At 32.8% G+C, this 15,409-nt stretch overlaps 1 protein-coding gene across 3 annotated transcripts; it reads right to left on the reverse strand.

Moving 5' to 3' along the window:
• Window positions 1-7,772: 7,772 nt before the first annotated feature.
• On the reverse strand, window positions 7,773-15,123 carry LOC112791649 (uncharacterized). 3 transcript variants are annotated; one of them, XM_072233538.1, is made up of 13 exons: window positions 14,698-15,123; window positions 14,198-14,401; window positions 13,276-13,421; window positions 12,439-12,704; window positions 11,918-12,015; window positions 11,620-11,767; window positions 11,105-11,544; window positions 10,077-10,591; window positions 9,922-9,982; window positions 9,528-9,806; window positions 8,711-8,972; window positions 8,202-8,518; window positions 7,773-8,086 (listed from the first exon to the last, which is right to left on the reverse strand). In XM_072233538.1, exons 1-12 carry the CDS (start codon window positions 15,049-15,051, stop codon window positions 8,205-8,207), a joined length of 3,087 nt encoding a protein of 1,028 aa, XP_072089639.1. In that variant the 5' UTR covers window positions 15,052-15,123; the 3' UTR covers window positions 7,773-8,086; window positions 8,202-8,204. The 3 variants fall into 3 exon arrangements, with proteins under 3 accessions (XP_072089639.1, XP_025690347.1, XP_025690346.1); XM_025834562.3 differs by having other exon boundaries at window positions 7,773-8,097; window positions 14,698-15,113; XM_025834561.3 differs by having other exon boundaries at window positions 7,773-8,518.
• Between the last annotated feature and the right edge of the window lie 286 nt (window positions 15,124-15,409).

The following is a 15,409-nucleotide window of genomic DNA, read 5'->3' on the forward strand; positions in this document are numbered from 1 at the left end:
TAAATTCTTTTTTTCACTCTTAAATATATTTACTTCTAAAATATTGTTAAACTAATATTTTTTAACAAAAAAATACAATATATATGGATAATCATTATTAATTAAAATAAAATATAAATAAAATACAAATACAACATATTATTTATTTATTTATTATTTTGTAAGAATTTACGGATATACAAATTAGATTTGTGAATGCAATGAAAAAGAAGAAAGATAAAAATTGAAGAATATAAATTCAATATAAAACCATGAAGAAGAAGAAGGTTAAGCTCGAAGACTATGAAGACCCAAACAGTATGTTCACTCTTCTTATTCCAATTAGTAGCCTTTACCCTTTTAAATAAGAATAAAATTTTCAAAATTTGAGCTTGGTTAAAGATATTTGATTTTGTTCTTTTTTCTCAAAATTCAAAACAGAAAAATAGAGAAGAGATTGGACAGCAGTAGTAATTAAGGTTAGTTTGAATCGTTACTTTATTACTTTCTTTTCTTTTTATCTTATTTTTGTTTCAACAATATGAACCATTAATTCATTCTTTGGCTCCAAATTTTAATGTGATCCTTTAATTTATAGGAGAAATACACAATCTTTATTTTCTTCTTCTAACTCGAATAGTGCATGCATGAGGAGGGCAGCTTCAATAAGCTAGAATGGTAGCACAAATATAAAATGCTATGCATATTTTTCTTCTGATTGAATATTTGATTTGATTTTGTTTTTGGCACTAGCATCTGAATTTTCTTTCTCTTTCTTCTTTGTTGTTTGGATTTTGGTGATTACCTTTTATATTTTGATGGAACTATAAATTGAGTTTTTCTTTCTTTGCTTGCTTGTAAAATTTTCTAACTTTGATTTAAGATTATTTACGTGGGTAACAATTAGAATAGAGAAGTGATTGTTTGGTTGGAGTTTAAAGCACAATGATAACGGATTAGAAAAGAGAGTTAATGTTGAATTTTGTAATTGGGTCTGTTTTTTATTTTTTGCACAAAACACACATATCACAAATATTTTTAAGATTTTTAACCTAAAATTATAATGTTAGTCATCATCAATTTAGTATTGTTGCTTTTCTCAAACTCAACAAATATTATTTAATTATTCTAACAATAATTAAATAATATAAAATAAATTTTTTTAAATTTTTTTATTATTTTTTAAATATTTTTTATAAGGTTAAGTATGATTTGGGTTCTTAGGGTATTAAGCCGAAAATTTTTTTGTCTCCAACCTTTTTTTGCATTCAAAATCGTCCCAAAAATTTAACTTGGTTTTAAAATCGCAAGGACCAAAATCGTACGGAACTGGCAGCAGAAGCGGAGGCAGAAGTGGATCATGGATCGGCAGCTTCTTCTTCTTCTTCCCTTCCCCCTTTTCCTCCTTCCCTTCCCCTCTCGTAGGAGTAGAAACACTCTCTTTGTCTTATTTTTTTATTTTATAATTTTTTTGTTATGGATAATTTGGTCTAAAATTTTAATATTTAAATAAAAAGATGATTTTAAATCTTAGAGATGATTTTTGTATGCAAAAAAAATTAAAAATAAAAAAAATTTCAACCTATACCTTAAAAACCAAAATCGTACTTAACCTTTTTTTATATATGAAATGATACCAAAATTAAGGATACGCTTGAATGGTTTTTAAAAAATATTTTTTATTTAAGAAATTTTTTTAATAGACAAAAACTATTTTAGATTTAGATAAATTTTTAAAAGAAAATTTTAAATATTAAAAACGTCTTTTGCTTCTATATTTTTTAAAAATAAGATATTAGTGGTTTTTGAAAGAAAATAAATATTTTTTTAATGAAAGTACTTTTTTTAAAAGATCCATCCAAACATGTTTAAAACTTAATAAAAATATTTTATTTTTTGTAAAATTTACTTTTTCTATTTAAATAAGCCAATTCCAACTAACACTAAGTCTATGCAATTTAAACAAGTAATTTAACCAAAGGTTCTAAAGGGAATTGAGATGTCTCTTTTATTCTGATTAATTAGCGAAATGAATATTTACAAATTGGATCAAATATAACTAAAATCTCGATCTATTATGCACTAAACTCATTGAATTGAATCAAATTTTATATTGGCACTTTTATTCTAAAATATGATCATATTCAATCCTTATATTTATGGATCAGGTAATATGCAAAACAAAAAATATATTAAAAAATTTATTTTTATTAAAAAACAAAACCTATTTTTTTATTATAATAAATTTTTTACTCTTTTAAATGTATTTACTTCTAAAATATTGTTAAGCTATTTTTTCTTAAACAATAAAAAATATAATATATATAAATAATAATTATTAATTAAAATAAAAAATATATATACAATTATTTATTTATTTATTATTTTGTAAGGATCTACGGATATACAAATTGGATTTGTAAATACAAATATGATATTCATGATCTAATTTTATTAGAGGATAGTTCAAATTATATCCGTAAATTATAGATCAGATGTGGAAATACACCCCCTAACAAGAGACATTTAATTTACCCCCCAAACTAAACTCTTGTACGTAAAAAGAAAAAAGTGAAAAAAAATAAAATAAAAATAAAGAGCACTATTCTCTAAATATTGGGGGTAAGATTCTTTTCTAGTGGGGCATATTGCTTTCACTGTTTCCTTTCAATTTCGTGACGCAATTATAAAGTGTAAATTACCACATTAAAATTTTCTAGTCAGATAGCACCATTATTATAAATAAATAAATAAATAAATATATGCCTAATCAGTGAGTGCCCCCGACAAGCTCAAGAGAAATTAGGTATGATGATATGAGAGCGTTGAGTTTCATATAGTTTAGTCAATAGAATAACACACCAAACTCTTTCTGTTATAGCACCCCATGTGTACCCTAGATTTGATGCCTTCATTGAAGGTTGCAGCATGTTATATATTAATCTACTATATTCAATGATAATATTATATTCACACTTTTTTATTTTATATTAAGTATATTACCTTCTCGCTCGATAATTAAGTTTAGGCCTTTTTGTCGACGTTTTTGTTCAAAGTTAATTTTTCCAACAAATATCTATCATTATTCAACATTCAAATTGAATTAAACCACAAAATTCAGTGAAACTAGGTGACATATTTCCAAAGAACGGTTACTTACACGTAAGGGATACTTAAAGCGTTATTGCCTCCTTGTTCGTTTTTGTGGTTGTTTTCGTTTTGAGATTGGGTTTTCAGTTACTCACTTTTGGTACCATAACCTTTATTAAAGTCGTAGTAGAAAGAAGAAAACGAAATGGCTAAACATGGGGGACCACACGTTGCATGTAGAAGGCCTATATTGTCCATTTAAATAAGACTTCGGAAAAATAGATAGATCAGGTCAATGCCCTCCCTCACATCCTAAATAATTGTAAGAATGATTAATTTCCTATTTCCAAAGACTACTTTAAACAAAAGAGTGGGATTTCATTTATTAAGGACTTGGCATGTTTTTATTGACCAACTTATCCTGATATATTTCCTAATTTGTTCATTTTTAACTTCAATACCAAAATGTGTTAATTACCCCCCTCTCCTTTTCTTTTCTCCTACCAAATCAATCCTAGTGACATCATTTTCTTTCATTTATTCACCTTTCTCAATTGGTGACAACGAATTTTATTTTGGACAGCAATTCAAATCGAAAGTAAACAAAAGATCCTTTTCATCGCGGTACGAATACTTGAAAAGTTAGAAATAGATGTGTCTTTGAGAAGCTAATAAGCCCAGCATTGAAAATAGTGCAAGAAGCCAACAGTTTAGTGCGTGAACTCAATAATTATACCTAATGAATGCTGCTAATTTTTCTTTATTCTTACTTTATTCTTTCTTAAGCTATTTGTCTTCCAATCGTATTTGGTGATAATTGGAAATATTCAACTTCTTTTTTACTTCCTTATTGAAACAACTTTATTTTATAATAATAAAATAATATTTATCTTTAAGAAAAAAAAAAAGATTTTTAACCTTATCCTTGAAAACCTTACACTTTATTAAGCACAAAAATGGGTATATTGCCCACAAAGAAATGGTTGGGACTTGGGAGGGTGTAAGATTTTCCTCTTTATCGAGTTAGGATGGTGTGCTCTCCATGACATCCACCACTAGTAATAAGTAATAACTATTAACTAATAAAATAATAATAATAATAAGCCTTAGGTTGAAGACACAACAAGTTTATAGAATTGTTTTTTGCCAAGCTCAGCAAAATATAATAAACACTGATATATATTATCCACTTCATTTATCCGAGAACTTTGAATTTGTGGGTGGGGTTGCATAATTTTCTTGTCTGGTTAGTTGGTCTTAGTTAATACTTGAAAGAGGGCATGATGACATTTATGATTTGGGACCACGGCCGGGGGTAGATACATCATTGGGTATGGGTGTTTAAATTCGGTCCATTCATCATTCAGATTTGCATTAAATTAGGATTTGGGAGCTAGTGGAGCATCATAAATTTTCTCAAATAATTAGTTATTATTTGTTTTCACGAATAAGGACTTCAGCGTAGTAATAGACAAGGGCACAAAGCCTCACTAAACCTCAAAAGAAAATAAGTATAATAAACCTTAAAAGAAAATTCCCTAATAATATGAAGAAATGTTTATGTCTTCCTTCTTTTACATGATGACAATGACAAATGTGTTATTTAATCTGTTCATATCTCATAAGTTTTTCTTTTTTAAATTAACCGAATAACCATAATCGTAAGATTGTTCTTTTTTCAAAGAATAGAAAAGAGTTCAATCATCAGGATTTGTTCCCTTTTAAAATTTTTATATTATAAAGTAAAATTATTTTTTGACTCTTGTCTTTTTTTTTTCAATTTAGATAACTTGCGCTCTAATTATTAAAAAATGACAATTCGCCTTTTATCTTTTTATTTCACTAGACGAATAATTCTTTTTGTTAAATTTTTTGATAAAAAACAACAAAAAATACTTATGCATGACTTAACTTATATGACATGGCTTCTACCATCCTACGTAAATAATAATCATTTTATTAAGGTAATTTAGTTTATATACAATCATCAAAATAACATTGCACGAGAAGACTTATAAAAAGTTTAAACATAGAATTGGTTTGAAAGAGATACAATAATCCACTCACATTATAAAACACAATTCTTGCAAATTACAAGCTAGCAGGTAACTGCTACAATACAAGTAATATGGTCATCAAAGGAAAAAGATAGCTTCTTAGCTTAACCTCTTTGTTTGTTCGAATTATTATGAGTGGATTATTATGTCTCTTTCAAATCAATTCTGATGGTGAAATTTTTCATTAATTTTTTTGTACGACGTTATTTTTATGACTATGTAGAGATTAAATGGTTCCAATAATATGATTATTATCTACATAGAATAGGAGAAGTTAAGTCACACAAATCACGTAAGTATTTTCTATTTTGCTAGAAAATCTCACAAAAAGACTCATGCGTCTAATGAAATGAAAGGGAAAAAACGGATTGTCAATTTCAATTGTCAGGTGCGAATTGTCTGAAAATGAAGAAAGGCTAAAAACGAATTTTACTTTATATTATTTAGGAAAAAAGACATATAAGTCCCTGATTTTTTAAATTTTTGACAAATACATCCCTGATAAAATTTAAATACAAAAAAGTCACTGATTTTAATAAATGGAGGACAATTTAGTCCTTTCGTCTATTTTTCTTTCATACACCAAATGGAACTGGCTGACGTGGCTGAAATGGTGTTCAGGTGTCCGTTACGGTGTCACGCTGAAAGGAAAATAAAGTTCGAAGGACAAATAAGTCCTTAACGTCATTTTACAAATAAAGTTCAAAGGACAAATAGGTCCTTGAGAAATTTTTTTTCAAAATTAATAAACTCCTTTCCTAAATTTTCATCTACCTCTTTCTATTTTTATATTTCTCTCTACTATTTTTACTCTATATATAATTATATTTTATATTAGTAATTTGACAAATCAAAATATGTCATTTGATATTTTTTTACAATTAAAATATTTTAAATGTAAAAGTATACACATTAAATTATTTTAAATTTTAGATAACGAATGTTAAAATTAATTATTAATAAAAAATTAGACTTTTTCATTTAAAAATAATAACTAAAATTCTTATTATTTAATTTTTTTTATCTGCGGATATCTTGGTCTTCTTAGTCGGAAACTTTTGTCAACTTACGACTTTTTTGTAAAAGTAGTTTGATTTTATAAATCTTTTGTGTCATGCATAATTTATACTGTTAGAACAAAGTGAACTATAATTTAAAAAAAATTATTCTCGTAATGTTATTATGGATAAAAATACTAGTTCTAATATAATACGCAAATGCACTAATGCTAATTTAATACATGAGTAATGCATAAATGAACTAATGCTAACTTGATGCATAAATGAACTGATGCTAACTAATGCCACTGGTATGATGAAAATTGAACTAATGCAATTTAACAAATTCTAATATAATACACAAATGCACTAAAACTGAACTAATGCAATTTAAGAAACTTGATGCATAAATGAACTGATGCTAACTAATGCCATTGGTATAATGAAAACTGAACTAATGCAATTTAACAAATTCTAATATAATACACAAATGTACTAAAACTGAACTAATGCAATTTAAGAAAAAAATAGAAACAGAACAATCCCAATTTCTGCAATTTTAATACAAATAATTTAAATTGTAGAATACAACAAGTTAATTAGATTTCAAAATACAAGCATAATTTTATAAACTAAATTCTCATAATAGAAACATAATAGAAGGATAATGAAAAAAAAATTCTCAATGACCTATTTGTCCTTCGAACTTTATTTGCAAAATGACGTCAAGGACTTATTTGTCCTTCGAATTTTATTCCCCTTTTAGCGTGGCACCGTAACGGACATCTGGACACCGTTTCAGCCACATCAGCTAATTCCATTTGGTGTATGAGAGGCAAATAGACAGAATGACTAAATTGTCCTTCATTTATTAAAGTCAGTGACACTTTTTATATTTAAATTTTGTTAGGGATGTATTTATCAAAAATTTAAAAAGTCAGAGATCTATCTATCTTTTTCCTTATTATTTATTACTTGCCAGTTGCTGAGTTGCCAACTCAACAACCTCTTTTCTCGGTCAAACTCTGACATCTTTTTCGTTTTTTGCTCTGAACTTAACCAAATTCTAATGTCTCAGAATGATTCGTAACTTAGTCTCTTGATGAGCTCAAACCAACCATAATATTACTGAATTCCAAAAAAAAAGGGGTTCATATTGGTTAACAACGACAATCAAGCTGGTAGCTTTAGTTCTCATCCAATATAATTAAAAAAAAAAAGCTAGCTACTTTAGCTTAAGTGATAAATCAGCGCTTCTTAATTGGGACTAAACATCATAATGAGTGTCTACGGTATGTGAGCGACAATTGATTCACATGTACTTTTGCACAAGCTCTACAATGAAATGGGAATTAAATTTACATTCTACACAACTTGTTTGAGTCACACGATCCGGGTAAAAGCACGAGGTGTCATACACACCTCATGCAAGCTGTGTAGAATATAGATTCAATTCAATTTCTGCTTAACACAACCGTGCAAAAATCACAAGCTTGTCGCAAGAGTTGTTTTGCCGGGCTCTTGGAATAGCATTTGCCATGATAAAAAGGACATGTTTACCAGCTGATATTTAAGAACTTACACCCAAATGAAGCACCATATAGATGTCGGAGAAGTTTCTATGTTAAGATGTCCATGTAAACGAATCTTTCATAATTCGATAGTTTGGCACACCATTTTTCTTCAAGATATACATACTAGTCCACATAGGTTGAACATGTCATGGTTTGCAATGGAGATACATACTTGAGATAAGTCCTTTGCTTCTTTCCAACTACTAACACACACTGATATCATACAATAACAAATTCACAAGAAAGCTCGTTCAAATAATGGGCAACAGACGGATAATGGAGTTACCCATAATTGCCAAACAGGAGAATTTCATTCACCCCAACTAATATAATACTAATACCCTATTGGCTTGTGAGCAAATGCAAGCCAGACTACTGATGCGCTCTTCTGTACAAAACCTGAAATCTAGATAATTAGACATTACAGTACAACAACAACATAAATGTGTTAATAATAACAAAGGAAGGGCCACAAGACGTATCAACAAAAAGTTTCACTTAACTGATCAGTATTCATCAGAGTCCTCAGATGTTACATCAGAGTCGTCTTCTTCCTCTTGTTCTTCAATTTCATCAATTCTGACTGATCTGGTTGCAGACATCTTGCTCATTGCTACAGTTTTACTTGCTCTCTGCGAACGACTTCGGACAGTTTGTTGGGTAGCAGGAACAGCAAAAGCAGGTGAATATTCATCAGAATCATCGTCCTCAATCCTTACCCTTCTCCTAGAAACACGGGTTCTAGTCGAGGCTGCAGCTGGTGTTTGTGGCATAGCAACAGAACCATCTAGATCTAGGTTGAAGTCAATTTCCAATTTACCTTCAAAAAAGAAAAGTGGCAGAAGGAGCATGAGTTAACACTTCTTTTAAGTTTTAAAACTGCCTAATACAATGCCCTTGGTCAGATAAGATAGTAAGATAGTGAATAGGCAAATAAGGAATTCAAATGAGCATATTAAAAACCATACACACAATGTAGACATCTAACATGAGGAAAGAAAAAATGTATTACCCAAAATGAGATTCACTTCATCTTGCAAGAACTCCTGATCTGGCTGCCTATCTGCTGTCATGAGATGCTCAGCCAGGCGGTTCAATTCTTTTACAAGATCCTTCTCTGTGGATACACATTCAACCGTACGACTTAGAAGTCTCCTCATCAACTTTATTGGCCCTTGTTCCGATAACCGAAATTGAAGCAATGCAAGTATTCTACAAAGTGCCGATACATATGACTTCTCAGCAGCTGTCTTCTTCGAGTGAAAGCTTGTGACCTAAACAAGGTTAGACAGTGAGAGAACAGGAGGACAAAGAAGAATTTATGCAATACTCTCACTAAGCCATCAAATATGAAATCCTTTTATGCCATTTTCATTCATCAAGTTATAGTTTTCCCTTCAGTCTATTGAATACCACTGAACTCGACTAGCTTTAGAAAATATTGATGGCTATTGGATTTCGAGCATTAAACATCATCAAAAGCATCAGTCAGTTGGAGTAGTTTTGATATATCCTATAAACTTGCTAATTTCTTGTAGTTTACGGGAGAGCCTTCATTAGAATTTTCACATCCTTAGACCTAGTTTTTCACTAGGGTAGATTAATTTCCAAGGAAAGAAAAAAATATACTTTTGCTTATTAATATTTAAGACAATGTATCTCACTAGTAGCATTTCATGCAAAGGTGCAGCCCTCATGTCATGGTAGGTGAAGAATTCTAGCACTACCAACACAATTAATACAAAGCTGCAGCCTTAATATGGCATGCTACGTGAACAAAGACAAGTCTTAGCATATATTAAACTAACATCAAATTTAAGGACTCGTACCTCTATGGCAATGCGTAGTGCAAGACCCTCCTCACCACAATCAAACGGAACCTCTGAACAACGATCAATGATTTGTGGCATTTCTGTACTTCCATTTTCACTCTCTGGTTGAGTCTCTTTAACATATAAGGGAACCTGCATCATCTGCAGCATGAAACGTGAAGCTTGAACTGCGCGCTTACGCATCTGGGACACCATAAAAGAAGATCCTCCTGAATTGCCATAAATTCCAGGCCACATTGAACGCATTACTGGAATGAAAGCCTTGGATATGCAACTCTGCATTATTGAAACAATAACCAGGGCATTAGTCACGACATTCAAAAGTTACGCAAAAAATAAAGAATGATATTTAATTTACAGCACCAAAGATATGATTTGTCACTATGCTTGCCTTATGATTAGCACAGAGACATGGGTAGTGCTCAAAAAACACAGACAAGCATTGCTTCAACCTGTCCAAAGAGTGAAAAAGAATCTCGATTAGCTACCAGCACAGGACAGGAATAGTACAAAATGGGAAAGGGAGACTAGAAGAACAGTTACAACCTCTGCAGATGATCCGACACATCCCTGAAATATAAGTAAATGAGCTTAGATAAAATCACAGGATGCAAAGAAGGCGATATGCTTGGATAGTTGTCACTCAGGAGAAGAATTTTTGCAAACCCCTCTCCAAGAACGGCATGAACACATTCATCTTCATTGCCAGTTAAAGAATCAGCCCAGTCATCATTTTCAAATCCACCAAATAAGAGATCAAGCGTATCGACATCCAAATCCCGTTCCAAATCAGAAAAGTTCACAGGACTAAAACTCCTCTTTTCAGAGGTAATCTTGGATGATATATGGGGATTTAACACCCTGTCGACTTCTTGAGGGCCATGCCACATCCCAAGATCAATTAACGCTTTACAGGCCTCTACACTAATTTGATGTGGACCTTTGATGTATGAAATTCTCAACTGTTTCAGAAGTTCTGCACGTGGTTTCCTCTCCAAAAGCCCAAAAAGGCCAAGGCATCTGACAGCAATCCTTTGCACATCCAAGTGAGCATGTTTGGCCTGTGCGTTTCATGTAAACAGTAGTAGGTACTTATAAACCAATGCAATAAAGCAAGATCTACCAGTATTTGATTATTCGGAACACAAGGCCATTTTCTAAATAGCAAGAAATTGTTCATAGCACAGTTAATTCCTATTTATACATTACCAAGTTCATATATAATTTGATTCAATAAACGTCAAATCAATATTTAGTACTATAGCTATCATAGTTCGTTCAGGCATGAGGAATGGAAGTAAAGAAATTGCATGAATGAATGAGCTATTCAACTATATATTCACAATAGAGAATAGATTCCTAGCTTCATTTTAATAGTATTTTTGCACGTCATACTTCTCACCATTTTAACACCTTTATTATTCTTGAAAGGGATCAGTCCAATTCCTGAACATAATAGAGTGTTATAGAGTCATGCAAGTGAAGAACCACACGCAAGTATCATTTCTAGCTGTTATAAAGTGGCTCAAACATGCATGTTAACGGGGAGATATGATTATGAAACAAATTTTTACCCCGGCGAGCAGTAAAGACTGGAGTAGTTCATCTGGTTCAATAGCCTTGCCCTGAAGCAAGCGCATTGACTTTGCATGTCTCAGCAAAAGGCCAATAAGAGAAAGACAGTGCATCCACTGCACATAATCTGCTGTCCTCTCCCTACAAGGTTGAGCTAGCTCTTCTATGATAGCAAGAACAACTTCTTCAAATTCACCAAGTGCAGCATGGACTTTCCTTGCCAATCTGGCCACTGCTTGAGCCCAATCATTGTCTCCACCAAAACTTAATCCATCTCCAATGACAACCACGTTCCCTTCATTATCAATCTCATGCTCAGGAGGCTTGTGCAGCAGCTCCTGCAGAAATGCACTAGCAGACTTCCTATTTGTAGCATCAGAATAATTGAACATGGCACCAAGCAGAAGTAGCTGCCGGCATGTAAAACGATGAATTGATCCTGATGATGTATGTTAGATCAAGAATTAATTTGGTGTACTATTACTACTAGAATCAACCACAAATTCATACTCACCAGCATTAATATGAGCTCTGACCAGGTCTATATAATCATCAACTGTTGCAGGAAGAATTTTTTCCAGAAGGTCATTTTTGTCTGATGCTTCAGCTGCATAAACTTCTGCCTCGGTGCCCATTGTGGCTGCGGCATCAGAGCCTTTGGCCTAATGGGGCACGAATCATTAGTTGTTCGAACATATTTTTGGATATAACCACAAATATGCATTAAACAAAAGTGTGATAAAACATGACTCCACTGCTTTGTTGGGTTGCACTTATAAGATAAGAAAAATAAACTATGCCTTTTAACTCACATGTGCTTCTGACTGCAAATGCTGGCATACAGTTCTCCAGTAAAGAGAAGCCTCTGCTTCTATCAGCTGAATGCTAGGTGCGCAGTGCATAGAATTCCCTACATAATATGATAAACAATAAAGCAAGCTATACAACAGCCAGCAAGGTTTGAACCTAACTATTATTTTATTAGCGGCTAACTATGAATAGGAAAGTTCTGATATGGCATTCAAGATCAAGAAAACAAATTCCAGGTGTTGTGATATTAGACAGTAAGGTACAAGTATAAGATAGAGAAATGGCAACATCTTAGTCACCATGGATTTGACAAAACTATTACATAAATCTTTTCTCAAAACATTTGACCTCATGAACAATTGAACAACATATCAGACATTCATGAAAACTTAAGCTAAGCAATTATCGTCATATGACAAATATATCAATCTATATTTTAAATATTCATAAGTTCATCAAATAGTGACTCAACACTTTACATGAAACATAGAAAACAACTCAAACTTCAAGAAGCTAAGCTCACCATCCTCTGCATCACCAGATGATATATACTGCTGAATGCTTGCACCATTCTGTAGCTTTACTAAATCAGCTTTTAGAAGCGTTTGCATAACAGTCTCACCAACTGATTCATAGGTTTCAACATCAAGAAACTTGAGAAGTTCTAAAGGATCACCGTTACAGCACTTAGTGAGCCATTCATCTCTCAAGAGTTTGAAACATTCTTTCGAGATAGCAACAGATCGGTCAGCAAGTCCTCTCTGAAGAATTACTGTCCTGAGCTTAATGCTACAGAAAGCAGATAAACGAATGGAAAAGGTTAGCAAGCAGTTGTTTCGTAAATTCAAAATGATAAAAATATTTGACAGGACTGCAACTTTTGAAGTAGGATGTCCACCTTTAACAGCTGTAATTATGAATAACATTATAAATTATCAAATTGACTAGGTCAAAGGCATAAGACAAAGTTTATACTAATTGTTATATAGCTGAGTCCCGTTGCTAACTAACCATAGTGTCTAACATTTTAATTACATATGAATTATTATCCACTCGTTTCTTTTTCTTACACATAATATTAGAAAAGTTTGTATTCAAATAGTGTGTATCAATCCATTAGTTTCCGTAGGTGCCAACATATGAAAATTTTCAAAAGACCCTAATACATAGAACATTGGAAGTACAGCAGTTTTTAGCAATTGAATTTTCAGCAGCTGAAGAAATTCCAACGGTGGAACTTACAGCTAAAAGTGAAAACAGCCACAAGTTAGTGGATCTCTGAGGGAGGAAAAACAAATTTATAGTACAAGGTAGAAGGATCAGGATAGAAATAGAATTCTATTACTGAACCGAATTTTACCTTAAGCTTTGAAGAGGAAATTTATTAGCTAAAACACAGTATGCAGCTTTGCGTACAGATTCGCTCACATCCAAGGTGCAATCAATGATAACTTGCGAGGTTGCAGTAGAAGGGGGCAAAGACAACACAATCATCTTGCGAACATCCTGCATGGTTTTCCACAATTAATAGCAGGAAGACCTATATAAAAATAAGATTAAGATGTGGCTAAGATCACAAAATGTTTCATGCAGACATTTTCAATGGATATTCAAAAAATAATTGGTAAGGTAAAGTACTAAATTGGTACCCTACGTTTGGACATAATTCTGTTTTGGTCCTTAAGGTTTAAAGTGTCTTATTTGAATCCAAAAAAGTTTCATTTAGCTTCAATTTAGTCCCACCATGAGTATTGATGCATCTACAGTTGATTCTGTGCCTCTGGAGGTTGTACTTGTTCTCCAGATTATCGATCTTGTTCTTATACTGTTGTCATGTAGGACATTCCATTAATTATTTAACTTTGACCTCACGGTGAGACTACATTGAAGCTAAATGAAACTTTTTTGGATTCAAATAGGGCACTTTAAACCTTAAGGACTAAAACAGGATTACACCCAAACGTAAGGGACCAATTTAATACTTTACCCGTAATTGGTAACATTTAAGACACTGACAGGTCAGCTAGACTCTAACAAGATGAGATAATCATATTAGCCTATGATTTATAAATCACCAACATGTGATATCTTCCAAATTGAAAGAGGTTCACGATAAGACTGCAAATCCGTGCTAATATGAGGAGCTAATCATCTACAGAATATGGAGCTTGCATATTTGGATGTCTATCTACTGTATCTAAATGCTAGAAGATAAAACAGAAAACTTGATATTGGACAAGGAATATGTAAATATATTCACCGAATCCAGTTGGGGCACTCACCGCATTCTGCTCCAAGGCAAGCTGCTCGAGGAACAAATCGAGGATATCGCTGTTTGCAGTGTCATTCACAAAGCGAGAAAGCGCCCTGATGGCAAATGCGCGCACCCCAGGAATTTTGTCCCGTACCCTCAGCTTCATGCACTCAATCACTTCATCCCACACATCATTACTCACTTCTGCATCATCCGGTAGCAGCAATATTATCTACAAAATCAAAGTTCATTCAAATCTTAACAACAATGGAAGTATCAAGAAAATAGTTATTGACCACAGTTGGTGTTTGTTCAATTCCACATACCTAAACTTGAGTCTCATATATTTTGCTTTTTGCAATAATATAATTTAATTAAAAATGATTTCTTCGTGTGAAGTGACTATATTTAGCAGAATTAGAACTCAGAGAATTTGGAGAGTCCGCTCAAAATTTTGCATCTAGCTCAATCACTTTTGACGGTTTTGTTTTTTCAGAATTGGAACTCAGAATTTGGAGAGTCCGTTACCTCAGAGACAATCTGGCAAGCACGAAACCTGGCGGTCTTGTTAGCGGAAGGTGCAGCGAGGAGTAGGAACCTGAGGAAGAGGTCGAGGAACTCGTCAGAGTCTGCAGCTGGGTCACGAGCAGCGGCGAAAGCAGAGACGAAGGCAACAGTGCGCTCGGCAGGGGCGAGGCGCCTCTGGAAGTCGAAAAGCGGGGTTAGGGTTTTGGAGAATGCGGAGAAGAAGAGGGAGAGTGAGGAGGACTTGGATCGGAGTAGTGAGAGCTCCTTGAGCTTGCGGTTGTGAGTGGCGTACGAGGCTCGAGCGTCGTTGAGAATTCCGGCTATTTTCTGCTCCAAACGGTTGTTCTCCTCCATTGGTGGTGGTGGTGGTTGAGGATCTGAGTTGTGAATTCTTGACAGGATACCCAGTCGCGATCGTTGAGTTTTGGTTTTGAATTTGAGCGGGAGTCAAAGAGTTTTTCAAACTTATTAGTTTACTTCTTTTTGGTCATTATTTTTTTTTTTTGGTGATCTATTACTTTTTCGGTTTTTCTTTTTGTGCAATCAGAAGAGTCTACAAAATATGTTAATGGGCCTGTTCTATATGGGCCATAGCAGATTGCAGACCCACTTATCTATTACAAAAATGAGAACACCGAGTAAAGGGACACAGTACAAACCAACTTGAGTTAGTAGCCTACTCACTTCACTCCTCATTTTAAGCATTGTATTA

Source organism: Arachis hypogaea, chromosome 3 (assembly GCF_003086295.3).
Source record: "Arachis hypogaea cultivar Tifrunner chromosome 3, arahy.Tifrunner.gnm2.J5K5, whole genome shotgun sequence".
NCBI lineage: Eukaryota > Viridiplantae > Streptophyta > Magnoliopsida > Fabales > Fabaceae > Arachis > Arachis hypogaea.

Coding starts and splice junctions, on each gene's coding strand:
- LOC112791649 (XM_072233538.1), bottom strand. CDS start 15,051: ATGGAGGAGAACAACCGTTTGGAGCAGAAAATAGCCGGAATTCTCAAC. Junction 10,592..11,104: donor AGTCTTTACTGCTCGCCGGG/GTAAAAATTTGT, acceptor TGAAACGCACAG/GCCAAACATGCTCACTTGGA. Junction 8,973..9,527: donor CACTACGCATTGCCATAGAG/GTACGAGTCCTT, acceptor AACCTTGTTTAG/GTCACAAGCTTTCACTCGAA.